General features: G+C 39.5%; 1 protein-coding gene across 4 annotated transcripts in view; it reads right to left on the bottom strand.

The window, feature by feature from the left end:
• LOC109430557 (probable serine/threonine-protein kinase DDB_G0267686) overlaps positions 1–18147 on the bottom strand; it is a 235217-nt gene that overhangs the window by 136965 nt on the left and 80105 nt on the right. For all 4 annotated transcript variants that reach the window (XM_062846369.1, XM_029857919.2, XM_029857920.2 and 1 more), the window contains exon 2: positions 5413–6590. In XM_062846369.1, the coding sequence (XP_062702353.1) occupies positions 5413–5713 (301 nt within the window). In that variant the 5' untranslated portion in view covers positions 5714–6590. The remainder of the gene's footprint in view (positions 1–5412; positions 6591–18147) is intronic.

Below are 18147 nucleotides of genomic sequence, written 5' to 3'. Positions count from 1 at the left end.
AGCACGTAATTGTGCATTTTGTTAACAAGTATAACTTCACATGGCTTATACAAAAAGTGTGACATCTTCCATATGTCACACTTTTTGTATTGGGGGTATTGAAAATGGACAATCTTTGTGTGACGCAATTTATGTATGTTCTCGTAGTAATATCGGAAACCAAGCTGAGGCATAAGAAGTTCAAAAACAATTTCAAACCCATAACAAAATTTCACAAAACTCCGTGAATTTTAAAATTTGGCGAAATCAAATATTTATGGAATAATCAAAGACTGATAAAAGATGTGCCACATTTTGAAACAAGAGAGTTTGTTCTTTTTGTTTTGGCTCAAGAGCCTGCGACGAACCTGAGAACGATTCAAGGCACACAGTTTGGGAAGCACTGTCGTACAGCAATGTTTGTCAGAATTTTCAGAATAAGCTTTATAAAAATTTCTTAAGCAATCCCTGAAAATGTGAAATTTCATAGTCATTGTAGCGTTCTAGAAGTATTTTCTTGTAAACAAGTTTCAGTAGAGTGTAGAATTAGCATTTAAGTTAAAATACAAATTAATAAAAACAAAAAAAAAGTTTTAGTAGATTTTCTAGAAATTTTTGGATAAAATTTTTGAAAGAATTTAGACTGTTACAAATATTTATTGAACATTTCATTCCACCACGCTTTGGCGGCTGTTCGAGGGAAGTGATAGAGCATTTAATCTAAAAAATAAACGCATCGGATTTGTTGAAATTTTTTTGCAAGATTTAAAATGTATAATTCCAGCCAAACATAGGGATAGAAAAAAATAAATTGGAATTTGCATCAGCCTTATGAAGATTGAGGTGCAACTTTTTCGTATAGATTCTGTTTAACATTCTTACTTGAGAAAAAGGCGAAACCAAGATTTCGCTCAAGCCAGGCAAATAAATACAAGTGAATAGTTATTAGCACGAAATTCAAAGCAACAAACTTGGCAGAAAACTAGGGGAAGAATCCTAATTCTGTTGTCTCCAGTTGGCCTAGTGGTTTAGGCCATGGATCGCCAATCCGGTGACGGCGGGTTCGGTTCCCGTTCCAGTCGGAAACTTTTATCTTCTCCCTAAGCATAGTGTGTCATTGTCCTTGCCTCACAATATACAAATTCATGCAATGGCAGGCAAAGAAAGCCCTTCAATTAATTACTGTGGAAGTGCTCAAAAGAACACTAAGTTGAAGCGAGGCAGGCCAAGTTCCAGTGAGAACGTCGAGCCACAAAGAAAAAGAAGAACCTAATTCTGTTCAACAAATTTGATCGAGAGTATGTAGTCTAATTTTTAAGAAACTTTTTATGAAATAGAACTCCACACAACATATCTTTATTGAGATTCTAAGAGAACAATTTATAAACTTTCGCGAAAATGGTCTGTTAAAACTTAGAATATGCTCCTTTTTTGCCCTCTTTTGAAAAAAAAAGCCTTCAAATTTCGTTAAGGGGTACAAATCTTGCAAGGATAAAACAAATCGATCTTTTTATTTATTGCATAATCAGAAAGAATACTTGGAGATTGGAATACTAGAATAAAATTTATAGCTCATTGCAGTGCGCACCCTCCTTAGGGATACGGCAGAGCGCGAAACTTTAAAAGCAATTATCTCGAAACGGTGTTTTTAAAAAGTTCCGTTACGACGATCACGATATCTTGAAAATTAGTTGACCCATTTGCCACTTTTTTTTAATTGTTCGTATTTGAAGTCTCGAGGTACTGAACGGTTCACTTCAATGAAACATTTTCTTTTTCTACTATAAAAATCCATGTTGAAGGAAAAAGTCGGTGTATTTGGTGTAAAAAATTAAACAAATATTTTTCAGTCAATTACGCATTCTTTTTTTAAAGTGAAGGCTGTGTCTTAATGACTTACCTCGAAACAATCCAAACATTCTTTTTCCGGAAATTCTGTTGGTGCACTTGTTATGGGTATTCCTGGAGGAGTTTCTGGGATTTGTAAATTTTCTGTAGCAATTTCTTTTAGACTTCTTTAGAACAATATAGCACAAAAAAAACAGATTTCCGAATCTTTACAAAAAAAAACACATGTTTGGATATTTCTGGTGGTATTCCAAAATATACAGTAATATTGTTTATTTGCGTTTCTTCTTGATACGTTTTCAACAGAACCCTGATATTTTGCAGATAGATAGTGCATAATCCATAATTCCTTCAAATAAATCTTCATTGGTCAATAAGAAAATGTTGCTTAAGATTCAGCGAAATCGCTTAAATCGGCTCCTCTAGGATTTAATTACAGTATTACTGAAACAAAATTAACGTTATCATAAAAGTTTTTCTTAGTTATTCCTGAGACGTCTTCCTCTGAAGTTCAGGCATAATTTCTAGCGTAACTAAAGTCAATAGTCTGAGAAAATGTGAAAAAAGAAATAAACGTTTCTAGAGGAATTTCTGAAATATTTTCAAATTATTCTTTGAAAAAGGAGCTTTAAATGTGAAGGAACTTCTGTGCATGTACCTAAGACGGTTCTTTATTTCTATTTTCTAGCTTTTCGTAACATTTTGAGCAAATTACTTTTGATTTTTATGATTTTTTTTTTTATAAAAAAATAATTCATCAAAAATTTTAATGTAATCTCGAAATGTTAAAATAAAATCAGTTTCAAAATAAATAAAATTTATACAATTTGTTTAAGAAATCAAGCTATTTCCCATGAATTACGTCCAAAGTTAGCAAATTTTACCGAACTTCGTTAGAGTTTGACAGATAAACGATAACATTTTACCGAAAACTGTTATTTTTTTTTACAGATTTTCGTTGAATACTAGTTACTGAACGCTCAGCAGTTGAGATTTCTGTAAAACTACCGAACGCGACTAGCTGAGTTCAAGTATCAGTCATTCAAATCAAACTATTTTCAAAATAAAAAAAAACAGATTCAGCAAAAAGTTTTTCTAAGAAATATTCCAATATCTTTTTTCTTTATCAAAAAAAAAAAAAAATAATACGAAGCTCATTTCTACATTACCTCTCAAACACTTTCCTTCAAGATTTCCACCCCAAAAAAAACGAGCCTTCAGGCATGTTACAGTAATAGATTTCCACATTCTTTACACGATACAAAGGCATTCAGGGCTAATCTAATTGATGAAATGCATTCTTATTCACAGATTTGAAAAGAGAATCGTGTCAAAATTTGAGGCCCATATATCAAAACTAAGTGGTCCCTCAAGGAGCCTAAATTTCTCCATTTCTCCCTAAATTTATCTGTTGTCAACTTTAGCATTCGTGTTGACAGAAATGTTCTGAACAGTTGAATTCAACAGCGACTCTTTACCGGAAAAAAGTGACATTAATTTGAACGCCTTGAAAATAGGGTCGTTATAGTGACTGCCCGAAAACAGTGACCAAATCTCAAAATAGTGACGTGTTTCCAGCTCTGCAAGTAGAAATATTTTGAAAAGCTGTGGTTTAATATTTAGAAATGCATAAAGTGTTTTTGATAAAATATCATGTTAATTTAATGAAGTAGTTCTTAGACGTACGAGAATATAATCGTGACATGCTGAGTGTTTTTTTTAAGGAAGGTCTAAAGAAATCCTTTGAAAGAAATTTAGGAGGGTTTGTCTTCAAATATCTGAAAAAAAATAATACAAATTTCCGAAAGATTTTTTGTTTGAAAACTTTCTCAAGGAACTGATAATGAAACTTTTGACAAACATTGCGCAGGGGATCTCGCTTGAATTCCCCAGTAATTTTATGACACAGATCCTGTGAAAAATTAAACAGAAATATTGATTTACCATATTCCTGAAGTTGTAAGTCACACTTAAAGTAACAATCGCCCAATCCAGTTAATGACCAATAAATTATTTAATTTGGGCTGATCAACGTCGATGAAATTAGCCAAGTTTAAAGTAAAGTTGTTTTTTATCATTTTTGTAACTGTAGCTCCGTATAAAGATTTTGTTTTATTTTTATTTTGACATAAAGCTACGGTTAAATTACTTTAAGATAGACTTCTTAAAATTCTCTCGGAATTCCACCTCAAATTCTTAAACATATATGTCGAGTCGAAACAGAAAGAGGTTTGTATGAAAAATAAACGAAAAATCTTTTGTAACTGTTACAGTATAAATTAATTTCACTTAGGTACTTGATCAAATCTAACGAAATTATTCTTTTGCAAGCTATTGGGTTGCATGATGATTTTGATTCTATTGTTGCTTCTACAGAAACTTTGCATCCTTTCTGGAATTCCGATAAATTCTTTTCTAGTCAATTACATATTTAGAGCAAAAATCGATGCCTAAGAAATTTGCAAATCAAACTCTCTGCTGCTAGGACACAACATCCATTTTTTTTGAAAAGAAATTTCTATGGGTCTTTTAGGAAAAGCTTGAGTAAAAGTATCCTGGTGTATCTGAGATTTTTTGGAATTGTTTCTCAAAAATCCCCAAGTTTAAAACTTATAAAAATTTTGACTTTGGTCCAGCAAGTAGATTCAGAACATGCAGTTGTTTTGAAACCGGTGAAAACACCAATTGAATTGCGGCTGAGAAAGGTCAATAAATGTTGACAATATTTCAGATTTTCAACCAAAAATCACCGTTTCACACCGTTTCATCACCGTTTAAATCACAAATTAGTACCTACAGAAAGCACAATTCTTGACGTATTCTAATAGGAATGTAAAAGAAGGAAAGATTTCCGGAAATCTGGAAGGAAATTTGCGGGTAATATTTGAGTTACATTCCTAATATTTTTGGAGAATTTTTCTATTAATTTGAATACCTATTGCAAAAGGTTTCTGGAAACGAAACCAATGGAAATCAAACATAATTTGATGTGATTAGAAATTAAATATTGTAAAATTTCAGAACAAAATTCAGTTGAATAGAGATAAATACAGAGCATCTGTGTGGAATTTCTGTTAGACATCGGAACAGCTTCTGGAGATATTCATAGAGAAATTCTAAGTTGAATAGATATTTAATTCAAAAGTGAATTTCTGTAGTACTGAGAATTCATTGTGAATTTCACGATTTTTAAGTGAATTCATTCGATATTCCAAAATTAGTCAAACTCTATATTTTCAACCTGAGCAATACTGCCTATGATCGCATCATTATCCCATATGAATAGGAAAGGCGAAATAGGATTATAATATAATATGTATTATGATGTATATTCTGGGGGTTTCGGGATCGATTCTGGTGATTCCTTTTGAGCCTGTCCATAAACTACGTAGACTCTGAGGGGGGCTCTAGCCAAAGTCTACGCTCTGTACAAATTTCGAAAATTTTGTATGGACAAAAGCCTACGAGGGGGGAGGGGGGTGTCTGAGATGACCAAAAATGAGTCTACGTAGTTTATGGACAGCGCCTTTAGATTCCTGAAAAATAATGCAACTTTCTGTTCAAAATACATATAAAGGTACTTACAGCAATATCTGATGCTCTGGCAGTTTCCGCTGGTCGGCGTTCCCGGCGGTTGCTGGTTCGGTGTGTTGCTGTTCATGTTGTTGCCGTTGTTGTTGCCACTAGGGCCGTTGCTGGTGACCAACATTCCGTTGCCGCCGCCGCCGTTTCCGTTCGTTAGATTGGTCGCCACTTGCACTAGACTGTTTCCGATGTGTCCACCACCGACACCGACACCGACAATACTGTTTCCGATACTGTTCCCAATGCTATTCCCAATACTATTTACCATAGTATTGCCACTCGTTTTCATCGGTTGGGTCATTATCGCGTTCCAAATATGATTGCTGCTGGAATTGGATTTCCCCGGCACACGCGAAAAATTATTTAGGGAAAATGTTTCAGTGTTTTGTACTTCTTCCGCTATGCGCGTCACTAGGAAAACCTTCGGACAACTCGTTGTCCAACACTCATGTACAAATCCCGCAAGGCCCAGAAGGGAGGAGGTAGGAAAGAACACACGACAGTGTCCTAATTTTTCTCGATTTTATTATATCTCTTCCACCACTGCTCTTGGAGTTGCGTTTCGCTCTTGAGCTTACGGTTTTTTTTTTCTTTCTTCCTCCGCCGTCTTTTCGCTTCGCTTCCCTCTTCTAGGTTCACTTCACTATGGAGACCGACAATCTTGGTTTGGCTCTGCTCTTCTGCGCTGCGGCGGTGGCGATGGCGATGATGAAGACGATGATTGGTAGGAAGATCGCGCGCGCAGAACACACGAACGCACAGATGAAGAAGTGACACAGAAAACAAGAATTCGTTTATAACTGTTTTAGATCTGTTAGGCCTCCTGCACACGCGAGACTGGTCTCTTTTCCTGCTTGTGCTTTTATCTTGTGCGGGCTTTCGTAGTCGGAGATTCTAACTGGGATGCTTGGCTTAACTGGAACTGGGCACAGTTTCTGGGATGTGTTGGGATGCTTCTCACCTTAAAGGCCCACTATGCCAACTGTTGGCGACACAACACTTGACAAGCCCATTTTTGTAAAAATACACATTTTAGTACGATCACACTTTATTCTTCTTGTAAAATTAACTTTTTCAATAATCCTTGACACCTTTCACACTGTAATCCTGATTCTCCACGAACTGTAGTTCACATTTGTACTTTCCGTTCCGAGTAGGTGTTGAACCGATCCGTTGACCTGGTTATAAAAAAACAAATTGCACTGTTAGGTATTTCCTAGAATTTGTCCATAGAACGCTTCTGGGAGTTTGCACTTTTAGTTCTAGCACTGAGGGAAGGACACCCGAGAATCTATCGTACACACGCGAGACTTCGAGTCGTTGGAATCCACCGGAGCACGCGTTACATGCGCGTGAACTCACACGGGTCTGGCGAGATAGTAACGAGCTAGGAAATTTCTTGCCAAGAGGTCCAACCGAGAAAGAAGGCCCGTCGTAGTCTTCGTCAAGACTTCGTAGCCGTCGTCGTCGTCGCAGTCGTCTCGGTCGCTTGGGACTTCTATGGGAGGAGGAGACGGTGAAAAGACTTTCTTTCCTCGGCGCGGGTACGATCTAATCTGATTGGTGATTCTGCTTTCTGGCTGCCAACAGGTCCCCCACAAGACACCGCGCGCGCACACCGTAGTCTTCGTTCAAGCAGTCCGGGAACTCACCGAAAGAGTGTACCAAAACACAACAGGAGAAAATCCCACCGCCGAAACGCAATCCAAGTAGGCGCACGGGCAGGTAGGTGAGCGCATGCGACGAGGGTCTTCGCTCTTTTCTCCTGGCGTGCTACTCAATCACTCGCACACACTCGCCCGAACCGACGCGACCATGCTTAAACTAGAAAGCTTAAATTCCTCCGAGGAAAAGCTGCTGCTGCTCCATACCTAGGAGGTTGTTGGCGCAGGCAGAGTCGTATTTTGATTGTTGTTTATTGTGCTCTTTGGGGAGAAGTTTCGTTTGTTTTGGGGCTTCCAACAAAGGGTAGTGGAACGAGAAAGAGTTCGACTTCTACACTACTTTTGAGGTTAAGACTTCGGGTGGTGCTGAGTGCAGTGCGAAGCACGAGAAGTGAGTCGAATGGTACGTGGTAATGTGGGTAGCTTGGATGTACGTGCTGTGGCCGATGATTGGACTGTGCCCGTGCGTGCATGGGAACAGAAGAAAGCTGCAAAGCAAGATTGCTAAAGAAAGTTTCTAGCGAGCGCATAGTAGTGTTTGATCGAATAATTTTTGGTCATAATTCTAGCCCAACAATTCTCCTACCTCTACTTTATGACGTAAACATTAGATATTTAGAATTAATTACAAATTATTTTCCTGAAAGTCTAAGAAACTCTGGTTGAAGAGAACATTGTTATATGATTCTGAACCTCGATGGCTGGCTTTCAACTGGTCCCCATCGAATATAAAGCACTTTGCGAACAAAACGAACAGAACGTGTACTCCGTGTTGATTACTCGGACAAGGAATCCTACACTGTGCTTTCCGGATGCACTGCAGCTGGGAACTCTACCAAAGATCTTCTACGCGGACCAAAGAATCAGCAAAGAGATTGCCGAAAGTATCCCTGCAGGATGGACAGTAGGCGTATCGGATGAAAGATGACAGACCACCAAAACGTTTTATGAATAGGGTTTGTGACCATTTAGGCAGGAGCACTTAAGTTTTTGCACGTTTTCATGGTCTGGGGACCAAAGCAGTACTCTTTTTATATTTTGATCAGACAATTCAGGCGTGAAAAAAAATCAGAGATGTATGCAGACGGAATCTCAAATCGACCACGTTCTGATTGACGGACGGCACTTCTCCGACATTATCGACGTCAGGACCTATCGTGGCGCCAACATCGACTCCGACCACTATCTGGTGATGGTCAAACTGCGCCCAAAACTTTCCGTCATCAACAATGTACGGTACCGGCGACCGCCACGGTACAACCTAGAGCGACTGAAGCAACCGGATGTCGCCTCAGCATACGCGCAGAATCTCGAAGCCGCGTTGCCAGGCGAGGGCGAGCTCGATGAGGCCCCTCTAGAGGACTGCTGGAGTACAGTGAAAGCAGCCATCAACGACGCAGCCGAGAGCACCATCGGGTACGTGGAACGGAATCGACGGAACGAATGGTTCGACGAAGAATGCAGAACGGTTTTGAAGGAGAAGAACGCAGCGAGGGCGTAAATGCTGCAGCAAGGGACTCGACAGAACGTGGAACGTTACAAACAGAAGCGGAAACAGCAGACCCGCCTCTTTCGGGAGAAAAAGCGCCGCCTGGAAGAAGCGGAGTGTGAAGAAATGGAACTGCTGTGCCGTTCCCAAGAAACACGGAAGTTATATCAGTAGCTCAACGCATTCCGCAACGGTTTCGTGCCGCGAGCCGAAATATGCAGGGATAAAGACGGAGGCCTCTTGACGGACGGACGTGAGGTGATCGAAAGGTTTAAGCAGCACTTCGATCAGCACCTGAACGGCGTGGAGAACGTAGGCACGGGAGCCCACGGCAACGGAAGGAACGACGACGCCAGTGCAGCGGAGGACGGAAATGAACCAACTCCCACGCTGAGGGAAGTTAAGGATGCCATTCACCAGCTCAAAACCAACAAAGCAGCTGGTAAGGATGGTATCGCAGCTGAACTCATCAAGATGGGCCCAGAAAAGTTGACCACCTGTCTGCATCGGCTGATAGTCAGGATCTGGGAAACCGAATAGCTACCGGAGGAGTGAAAGGAAGGGGAAATCTGCCCCATCCACAAGAAAGGCGATCATTTGGAATGTGAGAACTTCAGGGCGATCACTATTTTGAATGCTGCCTACAAAGTGCTATCCCAGATCATCTTCCGTCGTCTGTCACCTAAAACAAATGAGTTCGTGGGAAGTTATCAAGCCGGCTTCATCGACGGTCGGTCGACAACGGACCAGATCTTTACCGTACGGCAAATCCTCCAGAAATGCCGTGAATACCAGGTCCCAACGCACCACCTGTTCATCGACTTCAAAGCGGCATACGATAGTATCGACCGCGCAGAGCTATGGAGAATCATGGACGAAAACGGCTTTCCTGGGAAGCTGACTAGACTGATTAAAGCAACGATGGACGGTGTGCAAAACTGCGTAAGGGTTTCGGGTGAACTATCCTGTTCATTCGTATCTCGCCGGGGACTGCGACAAGGTGACGGACTCTCATGTCTACTCTTCAACATCGCGCTGGAAGGTGTGATGCGACGAGCCGGGCTCAACAGCCGGGGAACGATTTTCACAAAATCCGGTCAATTTGTGTGCTTTGCGGACGACATGGACATTATCGCTAGAACATTTGGAACGGTGGCAGAACTGTACACCCGCCTGAAACGCGAAGCAGCAAAGGTTGGACTGGTGGTGAATGCCTCAAAAACAAAGTACATGCTGGTAGGCGGAACCGAACACGACCGGATCCGTCTGGGTAGTAATGTTACGATAGACGGGGATACTTTCGAGGTGGTGGAGGAATTCGTCTACCTTGGATCCTTACTGACGGCTGACAACAACGTGAGCCGTGAAATTCGGAGGCGCATCATCAGCGGAAGTCGGGCCTACTACGGGCTCCAGAAGAAACTGCGGTCGAGAAAGATTCACCCACGCACCAAATGCACCATGTACAAAACGCTAATAAGACCGGTGATCCTCTACGGGCACGAGACATGGACCATGCTCGAGGAGGACCTACAAGCACTCGGAGTTTTCGAGCGACGCGTGCTAAGAATGATCTTCGGCGGTGTGCAGGAGAACGGTGTGTAGCGGAGAAGGATAAACCACGAGCTCGCTGCACTTTACGGCGAACCCAGCATCCAGAAGGTGGCCAAAGCCGGAAGGATACGGTGGGCAGGGCATGTTGCAAGAATGCCGGACAACAACCCTGCAAAGCTGGTGTTTGCAACGGATCCGGTTGGCACAAGAAGGCGTGGAGCGCAGAGAGCACGATGGGCGGACCAGGTGGAGCGTGACTTGGCGAGCATTGGGCGCGACCGAGGATGGAGAGCGGCAGTCACAAACCGAGTATTGTGGCGTACTATTGTTGATTATGTCTTGTCTTAATGTTGATGTTGAACAAATAAATGTATGTATATGTATGTATGTTTTTGAGTTTTCGAAATATTGCTATTTTCGTCAGCTCGTTTTCAGACTGCTGCAGCTCCTTTCGGTTGATCACGCCGAGCTACAGTGCTTGGCTTGGCCTTTTCCGACGTTGGTAAGCGATGTAGCGGAGCACATATGTAGTGACGTCACACTGCTGTTGAGTCAAATCCATGAACTGAACCGTGAGATGTCGATATTAGGGGTGAAATGTCCCAAGTGATGATTTGTATCCGGAAGTGGATGTTCTGCAGGCCACCGTTCTGTTGATTCGTGTACTCTAGACAGGGGTACTCCCAGGTTATTTGAAGTCCATTGTTCCATTATGTTGTCAGGTCTGCTACGTTGATCTTCGACGAAACCCCAAGATTTTGGAACCAATCCACATCCACATCCATCACGATTACCTGGGGATGTTCGACAAGGTAATTTCGAAATAGAAAGCGCGGGGACTGGCAAGCGGGTGAACGTATCTTGATTTAATGGAATATTTCCATTATTTCACCATAAACCGCGGGAATTAACGAAATTGGCACAAGACTTGAGGAAGAGTGGTGAGCAGCGAACTTTTTGGTTCCCGACATGGTCCCGACATGAACTCCCCGAAAGTTTCTAAAGTGACCGATTGATGTATTATCCGTTGCATAAAAAAATATCGCGCAAAGCTACTTGAAAACGCTAAAAGATATGCACAGTTGCATTCAATTGCTTGGGTATGTTCTGCGCGGTTAATCTTTGGGTAATTTCCGCACTTATTGCAGAAGACATGAATATGATTTGATGTACTGGCGACGGTCTATGAGCGATTTTACACATTTTCCGCGAGAATCTACGACGAATAGCGCAATATATTCTTGAAGACTGGCCAGTCCAGTCGCATCGATACGGGAAGCATTTACACCAGCTCTTATATGAGCACTGGATTCGACGGGTGTGACTTGTTCATCGGAGATCGAAGTAAGAGCTTCCGTATTTGCGTAAAGTATGGATGACGTGCTGAACGCTAGATGACAAGAGTAACCGGCTTCTGACCGATTCCAAAGCGTGGCTCTTGAGGCACCGCTGTAGGCGAAGAAGGTTTTCTGTCTCTGAGTAGCCGCAGGTGACTGTTGACTGCTCACAGCAGCTGATAAAAATGGGCCAGTCTTCGGGATTCTCATTAAAAGTAGGAAGTTCCTTGCACAACACTTCTCGTGCTGCGTTTTGCTAGCCCTTGAACTAAACCGTGACGCTCATTGTCTAGCGAAATGTATACACTGTTGTGTGGGGCGGCTCGAGATGCAGATGTACCGCCTGGTACTTGAGGGATTTCAAAATGTCGATCCGGTCGTTGATTTTGACCCAGCCTTGCCGAGTGACTAGCAATTCTAGGCAGTAAACCTCTCTTCTCTTTTTGCTGCTCGGTTAACCAGCCCTTGACTTTCTCGTTCGAGTCCCTGCTACTAGTGAAGGCAAGCTGCCAGATGATTTCATTCTGTTTTTATTAGGGGTCTCGTCTAAACTGCTTCTGTAGCACCTCCTCTCCTCTTCTTGGCGTAACGTCCTCACTGGGACAAAGCCTGCTCCTCAGCTTAGTGTTCTATGAGCACTTCCACAGTTATTAACTGAGAGCTTCCTCTGCCAATGACCATTTTGCATGTGTATATCGTGTGCCAGGCACGAAGATACTCTATGCCCAAGGAAATCAAGGAAATTTCCTTTACGAAAAGATCCTGGACCGACCGGGAATCGAACCCGTCACCCTCAGCATGGTCATGCTGAATACCCGTGCGTTTACCGCCTCGGCTATATGGGCCCATTTGGGGGGGCTTCTGTAGCACCTTCATCGCCGAATCTTCCTATAATTGTTGCTCGCGGAGACGCTTTTCTTGTTCAGCTTCTTCTTCTCCTGTAGTTGGCGTTGCAACTCTTCCATTTGTCGCCGCTTGATCTCCTGCTGTTCCTCCAACTTATGTTCTCTAAGTCGCCTTTCTTTACCAACCAACTTTGGCAGCTCGGTTACTGGAGGTTTTGCTTCCAGGTAAGCTCGGAAGTGACCTAATTACCTCCTCTTTTTGACCTAGTCTTTGATCCTTTCGCTGAACTGGCTGTCGACTTATGGGTACACACTAAACGCTTTCAGCAATATTTTGCTGAATTTTGCCGAGCTGAAGGGTCCAGCAATTTTGTTTGCTGAACTTTCAGCAAAGTTTGCTGAATTTCAGCAAAACGTTACTGGTGATCAGCAGTGTTTACTGAACAAATCAGCAAATTTTGCTGAATTCCAGAAATTTTTTTGCTGAAACCTTCAGCTCGGCAAAATTCAGCAAAATTTTGCTGAAACCCTCAATCGATTTTTTGGTGTGTATTCTTGTTAGTGTATCAAACAATTGTCCGTACAGCAATTTTTTGGTCAAAATAATTTTTAATGATCATAACTTGCGCTTGCAGTAAAACTTATAAGATTTTTGAACACATTTTTAAAACATCTTATCTCAATATGTACTCGATGAAACTTTTTCATTTTTTTTTGTGATACAGCTTATACTTAAGGCTTTCATATGCAGCTTTGTTTAAGGTTTTATATTCACTTCAAAAAATATGAATAATCTGTTTCAACGTTTTTAAACTCTCTTAATGTAATATTATTATACAAGACCAACTAAACTACATATGTATAGTAGGTCCTATGTAATTTTCATTCAGTTAATGTACTTTTATTGGTGGAAAACGTTTGGCAGATAATGTGTGCAAAACATGGTAAATTTTTAAATATCGTCAACTGCATAAGCACATTTTTCATATTTTTTGTAGTGAATATAAAACCTTTAAAGAAGCTGCATATGAAAGCCTTAGGTATCAGCTGTAACACACAAAAAATTGAAAAAGTTTCATCGAGTACATACTGAGATAAAATGTTTTAAAAATTTGTTTAAAAATCTTATAAGTTTTTCTAAAAGTTCTATAACTTTCAGAAAACTTATTCGATCTTGCTCAAAATTTTACCAATGAAGTTTTAATATATTATTCATGATATTCAAAAACGCTGAAATTTAGCGTTTTTGATTGACGTATAAAAAAGTTATGAACATTTGAATGAAACATTATTTTGGCCAAAAAATTGCTGTACGTACAATTGTTTGATACACTGTTGATGCCTTCTGTTTACCACCACAGGGTTTACAGGTAAACTAAACATTATTGGATGATTTAACTCGCTCATCGACTCCTGCGCAGCTTGAATGTAGGCAAAGGTGACACTAAACCGTTTCTTCCTCTGCAGAATCTGGCCGATCGCAAGATTGGCAATTGTGCCCGGTGGTGTTTACTGTAGATCATTCATCCTTCCGTGACCCCAGATAAAAAATCTTGAAATATGTAGATCTAAATCCAGTGAGGAAACGCGAGTTTTGTTTGTGTGAGCTTCAAGCTACAAATACGATATTTTTGGATTTCATTTTATAACTGTATAACTGTTTAGTTACTTACATTTTAGTGACCCAAAAATAAAGAGCGGATGGATGAGTCTGCGATTATTTACATTGTACGATTGGTAAGTTTCCAGTTCCCAAGTAGAGCGCTCAAGTAAAATTCCTCCTTTTTCCGTAAGTAATTTTGACATTTGTTTAACCGACAGCATTTTTACGAAACGATGCTGTAAGAACGATGTGAAGAAAAGGGCCCTGCATACGGCGGTTGCTAGATAAATTGTTCGTTGTTCGTGTGGCGTTTCGTGACCTTGTTGTTTACTATTTGGACTTTGGAAATTTCGTTCGTTTCCTCAGGAAGTGTGATTGAAATTTAAATTTAATTTTTGCGCGCGTATGCGGAAAATCCAGATAGTGAGATTTCAACGCCACGGTGTCAAAATCTCGATTTTTATCGAACTTTCATGTACCTCGGATTTTTCCTCGGAAATTGTTAGTATTTGGGCTATATATTCATAATCGGAAGACGAGAAAATATTTTATCGGTGAAAATTTTCCCATACATTTAGTATGGGACGTTTTTTGGTTAAAATCAGTATTTAATTAATTTTAGTATGGAAAATGACCAAAAACTTAGATAAATTAAAATTTCCCCGATGGAATATTTTAAAACTTTCCAATTATAAAGTATAGCCAAAATACTGACTTTCTGTTAAGAAAGATCCGAGGTACATGGAAGTTCGATAATAATCGAAATTTTTACACCGTGCAACGAAGTTCCAAGGGAAATGCTAATGAGAGACGCTGGGATTCTGAGGGAACTTTTAAAAGGGTGTGTGAAGAATCAGCCTAAGTTAAAATTCACAAATAAAAAGAAATTAAAAAAAAAACTTTTAATGGTATTACAGCGTGAACTATGGTTGGATACTAATTATAAATTCTGCAATATTGGAGATTGGACTACGGTGGGAGGAATTCGGCTGGGACTCTGACGGTTACCTTGTGGAGTTTTAGATGAAATACGAGGTAGGACAAAGCTTCAAGGGGAATTTAATGAAGTCCACGAAAGATTCTTTGTGATGAATCTTTTGGCATTCCGTACGAAGGTTTTTCTTTGGGGTTTCACAGAAAGTCCTCTTGAATTTCTTCCAGATGTTCCACCGAAAAATCCACCGTAAGTTCGCAGGGGATTCTTATAAAATGTCTCTGAGATTTTCATTAGAAGTTCTACAAAAAATCCCTCCGTGAGTTCCTTCTAATTCAGGATTTATTTATTTTGTTTTTTTTTTTATTTTGGGATCTTCTAGGAGTTTCTTCAGGGTTTTCTCCAGAGGTGTTTTTTAAGATTCTACCAGGAGTTTTTTTCGAACTATTCTACAATAATTTCATCCGGGATTTCTTAAGTATTTTTTATCCGGGGTTCACTCAGATATTTATTCGGAGATTGCCGCAGGAATTCCTTCCGGGATCATTTCAGGAATTCCTTCTAGGATTTCTATAGGAATTCATTCTTAGATTCGTCCTGGAGTTCTTTCAGTGATTCTTCCAGGATTTCTTTCTAAGATACAACTTTTTGAGATTCATCTAGGTTTTCTTTGGACGTTTCTCATGTGAATCCTCAAAGAATCTTTTGTAATTCCTCAAGATTCATCGGGGATTCCTCCAGGAACTCCTTCTAGGTTTCCTCTAGGAGTAAATTTATGGGTTCCTCTCATAGTTTCTTCTGGTATTTCTCCAAGATTTTCTTCTAAGATTACACCAGGGGACCTTTCCAGAAATTTTACCCGGGGTATCATCCGGGAATTTTTCAAAAGTTCTTTCCGGAATTTCTTCAGAACTTCCAGACTCCTGGAAAATAAGTCAAGGTTCTTCCAGGAGTTCCTTCTAAGATATGTTCAATAATTTATCCAGGATATCCTTCCGGGATTCCTTCAAGAAATTCTACTGGGATTCCTTGCAGATTACATAATTTGGAATGCATTCTGGAAGTTTCTTAAATTTTGCTCATGGAAATACACCAGAAGTTTTTTTTATTCTTTATGGAAGTACTCCAGGACTTGCTCTTGAGTTCTTTATAAAATTCCTCCAACAGCTTCTTAAGGAATATCTCCAGCAGTTTTGCAGGGAATATCTACACGAGCGATTTCAGAGATTCTTTCAATAGTTTCTTCCCAGATAAAAATCTGAAGACATTCCAAAAGGTTCTGGAGAAATCATTAAAAAAAACTCGTGAAAGAATCCCTGAAAGAACTTCTAGAATAATTTCAAATGAATCTTCTGGAGGAATCTCGGAAGGAATTTCTAGAGAATTCCATGAAGGAACCTCTGAAGGAATCCTGTATGGAGTTACAGGAGTAATCCTGGAGAGAACTCCTGGAAGTTCTGAACAAATCCTAAATAAATTGCTGGAATAATATCTGAGGGAACTCCCTTAGGTATCCCAGAAAGAACTCCTGGAGCAATCCTGAATTAATTTCGAGAGAGATCTAGGATGGAATTTCTGGAGGAATCCCAAACAGAAATTCTGAGGGAATCCCAGAGCAATTCTCGTAGGGATCTCGGAACGAATTATTGGAATTCATAAAGATTTCATAATAAAATGGTAAATGACTAACTTTTTACCAGGAATAGTGTATTACGTAAAGCTAATACTATACAAATTTCATCAAAATCGGTTGAATATTGGTGGAGATATCGTTGAAACAAGAATTTTGCCATTTGAGAAGTTTCTTCACCGTTATAGCTCTAGATTCAAAAATACTGAACCGATTTCAATCAAAACTGTTCTGTATGTAAAGTATACATGTAGAAATATTGTGTAAAAATTTCATTCAATTTGATAAAGTTATAGCCGTATATGTGCCACAAAGTCACAATAATCAAAAATGTTTTTTTTTTGTATCGTGACATTCACACAGTTATAACTTGAAAAGTTTTCAAGCAATTTGGCTAATAACAGTTTTTATAATGGTTTTACAGTTTCAAATGCTAATAAAAATCGGAACAGTAATGACAGTTGTACAAACAAAATAGTACACACGGAATAAAATAGTTAAAATGTACCTAAAATATGCCTTGAAGCTATTTGAGTTTTGAATACTAGAAAAACGTATTGAACCGATTTTAAGTTTTTTTTACCAGTTTATTGATACGCTGTTAAGAACTTCGAGTCAAATTTTCAGACGTCTTGACGAGTTACATCAAAATTATAGCCTTTACAATTTTTAAAACGGATGAAAAAATATGCTAAAATCTTATTTTATGATATTAACAATATCTGCGCCAATACCAAACTGAATTTGTTGTCATTGTTATGGTATTAGCTACACATTATATATTATTCCTGATCAAAAAAATATTTGATTTTGTGAACGCAATCAAAAGCCATACATTATTTTCTGTGTCCAAATTTCATCGAATACAGTCTTTACTTCTCATGGTTCTAGTGCACCATAGAACATTTTATTCAACAAACGAAATGAAATGATTATGATGCAATAGTTTTTAGAATCATTGTCTCCTCATCAGCTAAACTCAAATGCTATTTACTTTTTTCAATAGTCGAACTATTTATAAACAATTCAGTTTTGGGATGTCTTTATAAATTTTTAAACTACGTAACGGCAAATTATTCAACCTCAAGAAATTCAATCTCGTGTTCAGATGCAGCCATGCTGAGGGACGATGGAGCACACATTTAGCGACACGACTAAATGCTAATGCACACTGTGAACGCGCAGGCGCGAAAGAAGAAACACAAAGAAAGAGAAATATCCCTTTTACTCACGGAATAATACATCGACGTATTATTCCGTACGCAAAATCAACAACATGACTGACAGCATCGCATGACAGTGCCACCTGTTGGCAAATCTTTCAGGCTGTGAATTACTTATCAACTGCGAACGCCTAAGTAATTTTGACTGCAAAAGTTTTACGTGAGCATTACTTGTCCTATCCTTTTACACAGTACTTATCAAGTGGAAACCAGCCATATACATGAAAATACTTACAAGTTGTAGTAAAACAAATTAGCCACTAATGATATTAAACCGCACTCGATTAGACGGAAAAGGGTATTAAATTTGTCGTACTACACTAGTTAACAAAATAAAACGAAAGTCGTGAACTTCTGTCAACGACCAAATGTTTTCAGGCACAATTTAGTTATTGATTTCGAAACCGTGCTTCAAAAAATTTTTAAGTAGAACAGTTTTTGAGTTTTAGCTCAATA

This window comes from Aedes albopictus, chromosome 1, assembly GCF_035046485.1.
Source record: "Aedes albopictus strain Foshan chromosome 1, AalbF5, whole genome shotgun sequence".
In the NCBI taxonomy this organism is placed as follows: domain Eukaryota; kingdom Metazoa; phylum Arthropoda; class Insecta; order Diptera; family Culicidae; genus Aedes; species Aedes albopictus.
Note: the sequence above shows the minus strand (reverse complement) of the source record. Positions and strands in the feature narration are given on the sequence as shown.